General features: G+C 33.9%; 1 protein-coding gene, 1 long non-coding RNA gene and 1 pseudogene across 2 annotated transcripts; 2 read left to right on the top strand and 1 right to left on the bottom strand.

The window, feature by feature from the left end:
* The window catches only part of LOC107637556, a 2,281-nt pseudogene extending 1,374 nt beyond the window's left edge, over positions 1 to 907 (top strand).
* On the top strand, positions 6,834 to 8,856 carry LOC107638712. Its single transcript, XM_016342073.2, has 5 exons — positions 6,834 to 7,375; positions 7,461 to 7,679; positions 7,775 to 7,873; positions 8,141 to 8,230; positions 8,440 to 8,856. The coding sequence occupies exons 1-5, from the start codon at positions 6,890 to 6,892 to the stop codon at positions 8,689 to 8,691; spliced, it is 1,146 nt and encodes a 381-aa protein (XP_016197559.1). The 5' UTR covers positions 6,834 to 6,889; the 3' UTR covers positions 8,692 to 8,856.
* On the bottom strand, positions 9,452 to 11,648 carry LOC107637555. The gene is made up of 3 exons (XR_001619413.2): positions 11,350 to 11,648; positions 9,926 to 10,073; positions 9,452 to 9,839 (listed from the first exon to the last, which is right to left on the bottom strand). It is a non-coding gene; the product is annotated as an uncharacterized LOC107637555 (long non-coding RNA).

The raw sequence follows: 12,238 nt of genomic DNA, 5'->3' as shown, positions 1-12,238 counted from the left end.
AGTATAAGAATAATATTTTTTTTAAAAAAATACGAGTCAATTTATTTTACGCAAGAGAAAAAAAAGGTGAAAAACATGGTATTAATGAAAAGGGAAATGCTAGTTAAACAATGACCATTTTGAACAACATGAATAACCACCAATCAAATAAAAATACATTACATCATATTTTAATGCTATTAATTAAATTTACTCTTTTAATCCTATTAATTCATATTGTTCACACATTGTTCAAAAAAGTTGTTGTTTACCTATACTTTTCCTAACGAAAAACATGTTTTTGGCACCTATTTAGGACATGTTTGCGGCAGGGACCGATACTTCATCAACAGTACTAGAATGGACAATGATGGAATTGATGAGAAACCCATCAGCAATGAAGAAGTTACAAGCTGAAATCAGAGGAAGGGAAACACTATTACGCGAGCATGACGTGGAAGAACTTGTTTACCTAAAGTCAGTAGTCAAAGAAGCATTAAGATTAATCCTAAACACTGGGATGATGCATTGAGCTTCAAACCGGAAAGGTTCCATGGCAGTTGTGTTGATTTCAGAGGATCGAATTTCGAGTACATTCCGTTTGGTGCCGGAAGAAGAATGTGTCCAGGAATTTCCTTTGGTTTATCAAATGTTGAGTATGCTTTGGCTAAGTTGCTTTACCACTTCAATTGGCAAGTTCCAAAAGGAATCAAAGCACAGGATTTGGATGTCAGTGAAACATTTGGATCTGTGTCTGGAATCAAGAACAATCTTTTATTGGTTCCCACTCCATACATATCATGATATGAATATGAAACATTGAGGTGTTTATGGGAAATAGATAATAGGTTGGGTGTGGGTGATGTTTTCTACTTGGATGCTTTAGCAAGAACATTGTTCTAATATCATTATGTTCAATTTGCAATGATACAGCAAAATATAGAAATAAAAAATTAAAAATTTGTATAAAATACGAAAATAACTGAATAACTTTCTTTGAGAATTACAACTTTTTTCTTTCATAAGGAAATTATAATAACACTCTTTCAGGATGACTTCTCACTTCTTGTTTGATGCTTATTGTTATCTAATGAGATTACTTATTTATATTAAAATTCTTCTTACCTTAACCATACAACAATAATTGATGAATAATGCGTATTACTTTTCATCGTTAATTTTCAATGGCTTATAAGTAGGAAAATTTTTCTCCTTTCAATTTTGTTTGACTTTGTTTTCTTAACTTTTATAATTTTTTTTCCATAAAAAATTAGCTTTATTATTTTTATAATCTCCCACTTAAAGCTAATTTTGGTAAATTTTTAAAAAATTCTTGTTACTCATATGTTCGATAGGCCATATGAAGATCTACTCCATTCAAATTTTTCAGTGTTGATTGGTTTTGAAATGGCATCTGCTAGGTTATTTTTAGTGCGAATATTCTACATATCAACACTTCCTTCTTCTACTACTTCCCGAACAAAGTGATATTGTACTCCAATGTGTTTTGTTCTTGAATGAAAGGCAGGATTTCTTACAATGTACAAGACACTCTGACTATCACAATACATAGAAATCTTCTGTTGTTTGTGCCCGAGTTCTTCCATCAACCTCTAGATCCAAATAGCTTCCTTGCATGCTTGTGTAACTTGCCATATATTCAGCTTTTGTAGTAGATAAAGCTACAACAGTATGTAATTTAGATAGCCTGCTCACAGCTCCTCCTACAAGTGTAAACATATAGCCCGTAGTAGATTTTCGTTTATCAAGATCACCTGCAAAGTCTGAATCGACATATCCATTGACAATGAATTCTGATCCTCCAAAACATAATGCAATATTCGAGGTCCCTTTGATGCATCTCAAGATCCTCTTAACAACATTCCAATGCTCTTTACCCGAATTTGCCATAAATCGACTTACCACCGCAACTGCTTGAGCAATATCTGGCCTTATACAGATCATGGCATACACAAGACTTCCCACCAGTGATGCATACGGTACTCGAGACATTTCTATCCTCTCTGCTTCGGTACTAAGGCACATACTTGAGGATAATTTAAAATTCATAGGAAATGGGATTGAAATTGGCTTACATTCTTGTATATTGAAGTGTTGCAAGATCTTCTTCAAATAATTCTTTTGCGATAGCCAAATCTTCCTATCCCTTTTGTCTCGGTGGATTTGTATTTCTAAAATCTTGTTTGTTGGTCCCAAATCTTTCATATCAAACTCTCTAGCCAACTGTGCCTTCAATTCTTGGATTTGATCTTTGTTGGACCTACAACTAACATGTCATCCACATACAACAGTAGAATGATGAAATCATTATCACTAGACTTCTTGTAATAGGTACAATTATCTGAACTAAGTCTGTTGTATCCAAGGCTAATATTAAAAGAATCAAATATCATGTACCAACACCTTGGCACCTGCTTTAGACGGTACAGAGATTTAGTTAACCTGCAAACCAAGTTTTCTTTTCCTTGTCCTTCAAAACCTTCTGGTTGGAGCATATATATCTCTTCTTCAAGTTCTCCATGAAAAAAATAGTCTTTACATCTAATTGCTCTAGATGTATATCAAATACAACACATGTAGATCAAATACAACACGTATAGCCAAAATTACTCTAATAGTAGTTAGTCTTACCATTGGAGAAAATATTTCATTGAAGTCAACACCTTCTTTCTAAGCATATCCCTTGACAACCAATCTTACACGATATCGTTCCACCTGATCATTACTATCTCGTTTGATCTTGTAAACCCATTTGTTACCAATGGCTTTCCAACCTGCTGGAAGTTCAACAAGTTTCCAGGTATGGTTCCTATGTAATGCCTCAATTTCTTCTTGCATTGCTGTCATCCACATAGAAGCGTCTGGATTACGCATAGCCTCCATAAAAGTTGTTGGTTCTCCATCTTCTGTTAGAAGACAATATGCATCATGGCTTGTCAAAACATAATTTGAGTGCCACGGTGGTGTTCTTCTTTGTCGAGTGGATCGACAAACTTCTATGTCATTGGCTTCTGCTTCTTATTCTTCGTGCTCTGGTTCTGCTTTAGAAAAATCACATTCTCTGTATTTCTCATCTATTTGTATAGTGGCTATCTCTTTAACAGGCTGTCATTTTCTTGTTTCTTTTGCAATTTATCTTCTTCAAATATCACATCTCTGCTGATAACTACCTTGCGGGTAGTGGGATCCCACACGCGATACCTCTTAACTCTGTCAGCATAACCCAAGAATATACATTTTCTAGACTTTGGGTCTAGTTTTTTTTTCTTTCTTGAAAATTGTATATCACGTACACAAGACAACCAAATATATGTAAAGAAGAATAATTAGGTGACTTAACTTGCCACATCTCTATTGGTGTCTTCAACCCAATTACAGTTGATGGTGATCGATTTTTCACATAACAGGCAGTTTTAAGAGCTTCTGCCCAAAAAGACTTGGCTAAACCTGCAGTTTGCAACATAGTTCGTGTTCTTTCTAGGAGAGTCATATTCATTCGCTCTGCTACACCATTGTGCTGAGGCGTATATACAACTGTGAATTGCCGTTGAATACCTGCTTGCTTGCAAAATGTTTGAAAATCACCACCGACATATTCTCCTCCATTATCTGTCCTTAAACACTTGATCTTCTTTCCAGATTCAAGTTTTAACTTTGCTTTGAACTCTTTGAACATCTCAAACACGTCTGACTTCTTCTTGATTGAGTACACACATAGCCTCCTAGAGTAATCATCAATAAATGATACAAGATATTTTGCTCTTCCTAGGGATATCTCTGGCGACTCCCATACATCAGAATGAATCAATTCCAATATATACTTGCTCCGAGCAGTTGATCTACCAAACATCAATCTATGTTGCTTGTTTGTAACATAGTACTTACAAAACAGTAAGCTTCCCGATTTCAGCCCAAGAATGAGATTGCGTTTCACAAAAATCTTCAAGCCTTGTTCTGACATGTGGCCCAGTTTGCGATGCCATGTCATCGTCATTTCTTCTTGACTTGCTGAAGCAATTGATGCCTCTGCCTCTTGCAAAATATCTCCCACAAGCATGTATAGATTGGCTGCAATATTTTCTACTTTTATTACTACAAGAGCTCCTTTAACAACTTTCAAGATCCCACTTTCAATATGGGTCTTGCAACCAAGTTCATCCAATTGCCCAATCGACAATAAATTCTTCTTCAAGCATTTCACGTGTCTTACCTCTTGAAGTGAATGAATAGAACCATCAAACATTTTTTTTGACAGTACCCATTCCAACAATTTCTAAGGCATGATTGTTTCCCATAAACATTGATCATTTCAAGACAGGTTCATATGTACAAAACCAATCTTCGATGAGGAGTCATGTGCCAGGTTGCTCCTGAATCAACAATCCAGACATCAGTGAGTTGTTTGCTGCCTTTAGAACTAATTATTGTTTCGCCATACAGGATTTCTCCATCATCATAGGTACTCACAACACATCCTTGAGAACTTGATCCTTCTGGAACTTTCTGTATACTCTTCTTATTCCAACAGTCTTTCTTGAAGTGTCCTCTCTTACCACAATTGTAGCATTTAACCTACTTCTTACTTTGTGACTTTGGTCTACTTTGACTCCCATTGAAACCACACTCCATTGATCTCCCTCTTGTCATTAACAAAGCCTTTGCTTGTTTTGATCTCTCTAATCTATCTTCTTTATTCTTGCGCCTAGATTCTTCTTCAAGAACCGCAACAGCATGTCATCAAAAGAAAGATAATCAGTCAAAATATTATTAGTTAAGTTAATGATACGTTGATCATATGAATCTGGTAAACTTTGAAGTAAGAGCTCTGCACATTTGTTTTCTACTATGGTATATTCCAACGATGAGAGTTGGGAAAATAGCGTATTTAGATTGTTGATGTGATCCGTTGCCAATGTGGACTCACTCATTCGAAGAGTATAAAGTCTTCTCTTCAAGAATACCTTGTTGTGAAGTGACTTGACTTCATATAATTTGGTGAGAGCATCCCAAATTTTCTTTGCTATCTTTTTCTTTCTGCCACACTTGATAAAACTGAGTCAGTTAGTGCTAAGTATAAATTTGCAACAGCATTGTTGTCTATCTCCTTCTATTTTTCATCTGTAATTCCAGTAGGTCTACCTTCAATTGCTGCCACACAATTGTCTTTTCTCATAATGGCTTTTATCTTCAATTTCTATACAGAAAAATTACTCCCACTAAATTTTGGAATTTCATACTTTGTTGCCATTTTTTTTACGCAATAACTTGCAGTAGAAGAAAAAAAAAGATCAATCAGCAACCTTTGATTTTGATACCACTGTTAGGTACTAGACAAATGACACAGCAAAATATAGAGATGAAAAATAAAAAATTTGTATAAAATATGAAAACAACTGAATAACTTTATTTGAGAATTACAACTTCTCTCTATTACAAAGAGATTACAATAATACTCTCTCTATTACAAAGAGATTACAATAATACTCTCTCTTAGCGAAAAGAGAATACACCTCTCTCTATACATAGCAAAAAATTCTCACTTGTTTGATGCTTATTGTTATCTAATGAGATTACTTATTTATATTAAAATTCTTCTCACCTTAACCATACAATAATAATTAATGAATAATGCGTATTATTTTCATGTTAATTTTTAATGGCTTATAAGTAGGAGAATTTTCCTCCTTTTATTTTGTTTAAATTTGTTTCCTTAATTTTTATAATTTTTTCCATAAAAAATTAGCTTTATTATTTTTACAACAATTAGTCAATGATTAAGTTTTTATTTTTCAAGTTTTTACATAGTATTAATTAGTCATTGAACATGGTATTTTGGTAGATAAATTGTAAATGATGATTGCTTTTGAATTCCTTAACTAGTGTATATCATATCACATTCATAACAAGTTACATGTTAAATTACATCAGTCAAATCATCATTTTCCCATTAGCAAAGTCATAGTAAGCACGTACGGATTGGTAAACAGATCCAAAACTGGTATGTGCAGAGCGCTTCAATTCATGATAATGGTTTTGCAGCTTGGATGATTCTACTAGTATACATTTTAGATGGCCAACAAAATGCGTTAACCTAATACAAGCACATACAAAACAATAAACATAAATAACAAAAATGACAGCTCATAAATACATACCTGTGACTGTTAGGCGATGATGAGTATTGAGTAGTGTGCATTCAATTTTCAATTTTTCATTCACTTTGATTTGCTTTCTCAATTTTCCAAACATAGCAAGGCAGAACAGTACAGTAGTACTGTACTGTAATGTGTTATTATGTCATGCCTCACGATTATGATTTATGATTAGAGTCTGGTTAGGGAGACAATGATTTATTTGTACAATGTGTACAATGGACTATATGAGTTATAAAATGAACATCTCTCATACTATTTAGAATAACTATCTGAGTACTAGGATAATAATAAACATCTTTCCAAAAATTTAAACTGATTTTCGGGTTCACCAAGGATCGAACACTCTTGACCTTTTGGATCTAAAACTTTAGTACTATGTCACGATACCACTCATCACAAAAAATTTCAGCTGATGAAAAAAGATAACATTAATAATTATATCTCTAATACTCCCTAAATCTCCATTGTACACATTGTACAAATATTCGATTAGCTCCTCATACTTTCCTTTATGATTATTATTATTAAACACATAAACACTAAAGACCACAGAGGCCGCGCCCAACACGTGAAATCAAAATATAAACATTTGAATTAAGACACCGCCAAAATAGGGTACCCACTCAATTATCCGCCACGTGTCCTCATTCCAAACCCTATAACCCCCTTCACTCCCTCTTCCTTCAAACTCAAACTTCAATTCAAACCTCTCTCTCTCTCTCTCTCTCTCTTCAATGGCGTCTTCAATGAAGCCATCTTCAAGGTACAGCACCTACGATTCTCGCTCCTCAACTTCCTCACACTTCTCCGACCCTTCTTCATCTTCCGACTTCACCACCAAACCCCACTCTTCATCTCGTGCGCTCGTGAATGCCACCAAGAAGGTGGATCCGAGCTTAACCACAATGGTGAAGAAGCTCATCATGCAGAAGAAGCCCAAGTCCACCAACCACCAACCCAAACTAATTGTTCCCTCCGATTTGATAGCACAACAACTGAAGAAAGACGCAAAGAAGGCTACAGGGCTGTCGTCGCTGCAGAAGAAGCTCTTCGGCGGGAAGCCAGGGTCGTCGGAGGTGAAGGCGCTCACGGAGGTCAAGGGGAACACCAGGACACTGGCAATGGTGCTAAGAAGCGAGAGGGAACTTCTCACCATGAATAAGGAGCAGGAAGGGGAGATTTCTCAGCTCAAGATCTTGCTCGATGAGAAGAACAAAGAAGTAAGTCTTTTAAGTGTTTGATTTCCAATTATAGGAAATGAAATAGTGATTTTGTTTGAATTAAGTTAGGGTTATGAATTTGCAGGTGGAGAAGCTGAAGGATTTGTGCTTAAAGCAAAGAGAAGAGATAAAGTCATTGAAGAGTGCAATACTGTTCCCTGATACAACCAATTCTGAGCTTCAGGAACTTGTAGAGAAGCAAAGCTCAGAGCTGAAGCAGGCTAAGATGGTCATTCCAACTCTACAGCAGCAGGTCACTTCTCTCACTGGTCAGCTTCAAACCCTTGCCGAGGATCTTGCAGAGGTATAACTATTTCAACAAATCTATTATCATGTGCTACTGTTAGATCTTTGTTGCTTCTTCATTTGTTTGTAACTCTGTATTTGATATGATTGAAGGTTAAGGCCGATAAGTATTCAGCAAAAACAAGCTTCCAGGGCTATGCAAGTTCTCCAAGAACACCCACACATGCCCGTGAAGATTCTTGTAACTCTTGGGTAAGCAAACTTGAGTTCATGTATTTGAATAAGAAAAATTGGACTGAGATGTGACAACTTTATTATTCCCATGACAATGCTATGATGCATCATGCATTAAGATAATCTATCATCATGGATCTTGATATACCTTTAAATCAGTTACTTTATCATACACCAAATTTCACTCGTCCTACTGTAAGATTAATGGGAACTGTCGATATTTCTTGGGCAATTATATCGAGCTGACAAGCGTTTTGGGTTCATTTGGCTTAACACTTAATGCAGGATTTCAGCTCTGATGACCAATCAGATGACTTATTACTTAAGGATCTAAATCCATGCTTAACACCAGTCAATACCAAGTCAAGATCAAGGGTAACTCACACACCCTCTCTAGTGATATGTTGAAAAAATGTCTCCTCTCTCCCTCTTCTTTTCGGCAAAATGTTTTAAAGTAGAAATACATAGACACTGAGATAGAGATACAGCAAAAACATTTGATAACTTTTGGTGCAAGACAGGTATTTACTAAATGAGGCCTTTGACTTTGAGACAATTTTCTCATCAAATTAACTTTTATACAGGATTTTGAGGTTATGGGGTCTGGCTCAGGCTCTCTACCTGATGAAAGCTTATCTGTATCTGAGGAGGATGTTAATGTTAAAGTATATCCTGAGATTGACTTCAGCTCTTTTGACAGAAAGTTCTCCAAGAGTTCTGATTGTTGCCACAACTCCACCAAGAAAAGCGTGGCAACAACAATCAAGTTTATAGGTCGAAGATCTGATGAGAGCAAAGTAGCCTATGGAGGTAGAGTGAACCACAGATTTGCATAAATAAAAGAATCTCAAATGTTTTGTTAGAGATTTCTTATCTCTTCTTCACTGTCACCATCTTCCAGTTTTGTTATTACACATGTCTGTTTCAGATGTTGGACATTGTCTCTTTAAACATGAAGAGTAAATTATTGCTAGTTGTATATGGTCAAACATCACAGAGAATAAGGTAACGAGATTACCATGAAACTCGATACAAATATTACCAAGAGTAAAGTATCATTTTTGTCCCCAACGTTTGAGGTAAATCTTATTTATGTCCCTAACGTTTAAATCGTCCTATTTGTATCCATAACGTTTATAAAAGTGATTCAATATTATCCTACTATCAATTATACTAACAAATCAAATTATATTTTTCAATTATTTTCACTTGGATGTATTCATTCTCAATTAGGTCTCAGATGTATTCGATTTTAATATTATACCCACAATTTGTGTTTAGATTCAATTATGTCCTTAAAAAAGTGAATTATGTAAATGTTGTAGGAATTAGTTTCAACTTTTGATGAACTATTTTTCAGAGTGGATCGTCGATTCTATTCCATACATTTGTATTCTAACTTCAAGAAGAGATTTTTAAAACTCAAACTAAAGCGTTCATGATGTTGTGTAATTGACGGCAGAATAACATTGAATCACTTTTATAAACATTAGAGATATAAATAGGACGATTTAAACGTTAGGGATACAAATAGGATTTATTCCAAACGTTGGGGACAAAAACGATATTTTACTCTATTACCAAAATACCAGTTACTGAACCAAAGATGTTTGGGTTTATAGGGTAATAAAGTAATTTATTCTTAGCAAGATTCTTTTACATAATTTTAGTACTGCATCCACACATGTAAGAATCAAATGTTGCTATGAATTATGACTTCACTACACCAAGTTAGCTTGTTGGGCAGAGGGCTTAAATAAAAACAGGGCATTTTAACAGAACTAGAAACTCACTATTTATTCATTATCATATCAAAGCAGTTCTGAATTCACTCTCGATCAACATTCAGCTGATCTAAGGTGGACTCTAATATAATATAACATTTCTTTTAGAAACCTGTTGGATGTTTTATAAACTACACAGACTACAGTAGTAAACGTTCACAACCCTCGGCTTGAAGCGGTCCTAATGATCACAAACAGAGCTGCAAACAAACAAAATTCTAATAAATTGGACAGACATTTTAATTTATTAAATTTTGAGAGGGAAGGAAAGGGAGCAATAGCTTACATGAACCGATGAGGATGGAGAGAAGGAAACCAATCAAGATGTGGCGAATTGGATAAGGAAAGAATCCTTTCTTGTTTTCGGAACATCTCTTTGCAATGTTCCTTTCAAACCTTGCAACCTTCCTGTCTGCTACACGCCTTGAAGTAGTCTGTGATATGATATCCCAACAATTGAAGTAACCAATAAGTACATACACACCATACCCACTATAATGTAATTCAGAAACATGATATCTTTAACAATAAACATGTCCAATCTTGCCATGTACAAATACGATGCTACAAAGTACAAACACCAAAACTCCTAAAGGATGAGATTTTTAGAAAAAAAAATTTTAAGTGTTTTCTTCATGGAAAAATTTAAAGTGTTTTCTTCATAGCCATGTTGTTTATACTTGATCGATTATATTATAAGTCCGTCTACTCGACTTCATTTGCATTCATTCTAAGCTTGTTACGAACGATCTTAATAACCATTATTTCCGAGTTAACGACCAACGGTCATAACATCAATTCTATTCATCAATTCTATGCCTATAAAAGACACCTATTTCTATATCTCAAGAAAAGACTCGCAAGATAAATTTTATAAGTTCTATTTCATATGTCTAACATTTTATATTCATAGAATTCTTATATCTCTCCTAAACACTTACTTACTTGAACGTGAGAAAGTACCACCCACAGTGTTTTTTGGTGTTTAAGTTATACTCACCCCATAAAAAAAAACACACATCTTACAACAACTCAAGAAACGAACTATATCTCGAAAGTTCATCCCCACAAGAATACTACTATTTTCGATTTCGAAAAATATTATTTATAAACCAAACCCTCTTCACGTACGCATAAAAACCTATAAAAATGGCGTATTTATTTATTTTTAATTAAAAAAACAAAGAACTGGTATATGATTATTAAGAGGGTATACGTATTACGTAGGGCGATTGATCTATTTTTTAGCATGCTGTAAATATAGAATTTTTTGCGGCTTTTATATGTCTTTTTTGCACAAAAATAATTCCAACAGCGAAAACCACTTAGAATTAAAAATAAAAAAGAGACTATGTAATTTTTTTTGAAGGAAAGAAAAGAAAAGAGACTCCAGAGTTTCATCATTTTCAAATTCAAAGGCTATTAACTGGCTTGAAAAATCTATCTTCACTGCCATCCTAGAATCAGCTCAGCAGAGCAAAAAAATATGGAATAAAAAATTAAAAAAAATGCAGGAAAAAAAAAACAATTATTTTCTATTGAAAAATACACAGAAAAATGATCAGGTGAGATAAAACAATGGCATTCAAATGAGAAATTGAGAATCAACAAAAAAACACCTCCATATTAGTTACACACAGCAGCATTAAAACAACAAATAATGATCAGAAACAAATAGAAAATAGGACAAAAGTAAGTGAAAATCTTTACCATTAGTAGGGCAGAGTAGATAGCCAAAGAACTCTTTGGAGAGAAGAATGCAATGTTCTAAGATCAAACAAAAGCAGCTCACTATAGTTCGGCTTTGTTCCCTAATAAAACAATAATGTGTGATGTAACCACTGAGCAGCCCAACAAGATCCCTAGTTTCACCTATAAATAAATTGAAAAAACAAATGAGGTGAAGATGAATGATGAATTCAGAGGAGGGTGTTATTGTTTTTGGAATCTTATGTTATATGTCAACACCTAAAGATGACTCGTGTGAGTTGCCAACCTACCCACCTCCTCAATTTCTGCAATATATACTTTCTTTCTTTTTGTATTTATTTTGAATGGAAAATTATGCGTTTGGAAGGTAAATGACATGAACAAATTAAATGCCCTTTAGTATTACATTAATCTCTTAAAATAAAACGGTTTATATGTATATTTCGTTTTTATATTTATGTAGATTCAATTTATATTTTTTTAATATAAATTGAATTCATTTTCATAATTTTAAAATTAAAATAATTATTAATGTATTTGATCCTAAATAAATACATAAATAAATAAATATCTTGCGTTTTACTTATATATTAATAAAATGAATTCATACTTTTAACGGTTACGTGGAAACTTTATCTCCAACAGATACGTTGTAATCTAGAATTAAATGCAAATCGGGTTATTGCTATAAAAAAACAAATGTGTTAAAGAACATTAAATAACCACAATTAATTAAAATAGTAATTTTTTACTGTCAAAATATGTTATAAACATTACGATAGAAAAACAAGTTATAAAATTATAGAAAAACAATTAAAAGAAAAACACTTGTTTGAAAATGAAAAAGAAGTAACATAATAACTTATAGCCATCTTGATTTGGTCAAAAT

This window comes from Arachis ipaensis, chromosome B04 (assembly GCF_000816755.2).
Source record: "Arachis ipaensis cultivar K30076 chromosome B04, Araip1.1, whole genome shotgun sequence".
Classification (NCBI taxonomy): domain Eukaryota; kingdom Viridiplantae; phylum Streptophyta; class Magnoliopsida; order Fabales; family Fabaceae; genus Arachis; species Arachis ipaensis.
Note: the sequence above shows the minus strand (reverse complement) of the source record. Positions and strands in the feature narration are given on the sequence as shown.

Bases quoted from the DNA above. Each gene is read 5' to 3' on its own strand.
- LOC107638712 (XM_016342073.2), top strand. From the start codon at position 6,890: ATGGCGTCTTCAATGAAGCCATCTTCAAGGTACAGCACCTACGATTCT. The intron at 7,376-7,460 runs GTAAGTCTTTTA...ATGAATTTGCAG, and splicing joins TCGATGAGAAGAACAAAGAA to GTGGAGAAGCTGAAGGATTT. The intron at 7,874-8,140 runs GTAAGCAAACTT...CACTTAATGCAG, and splicing joins AAGATTCTTGTAACTCTTGG to GATTTCAGCTCTGATGACCA.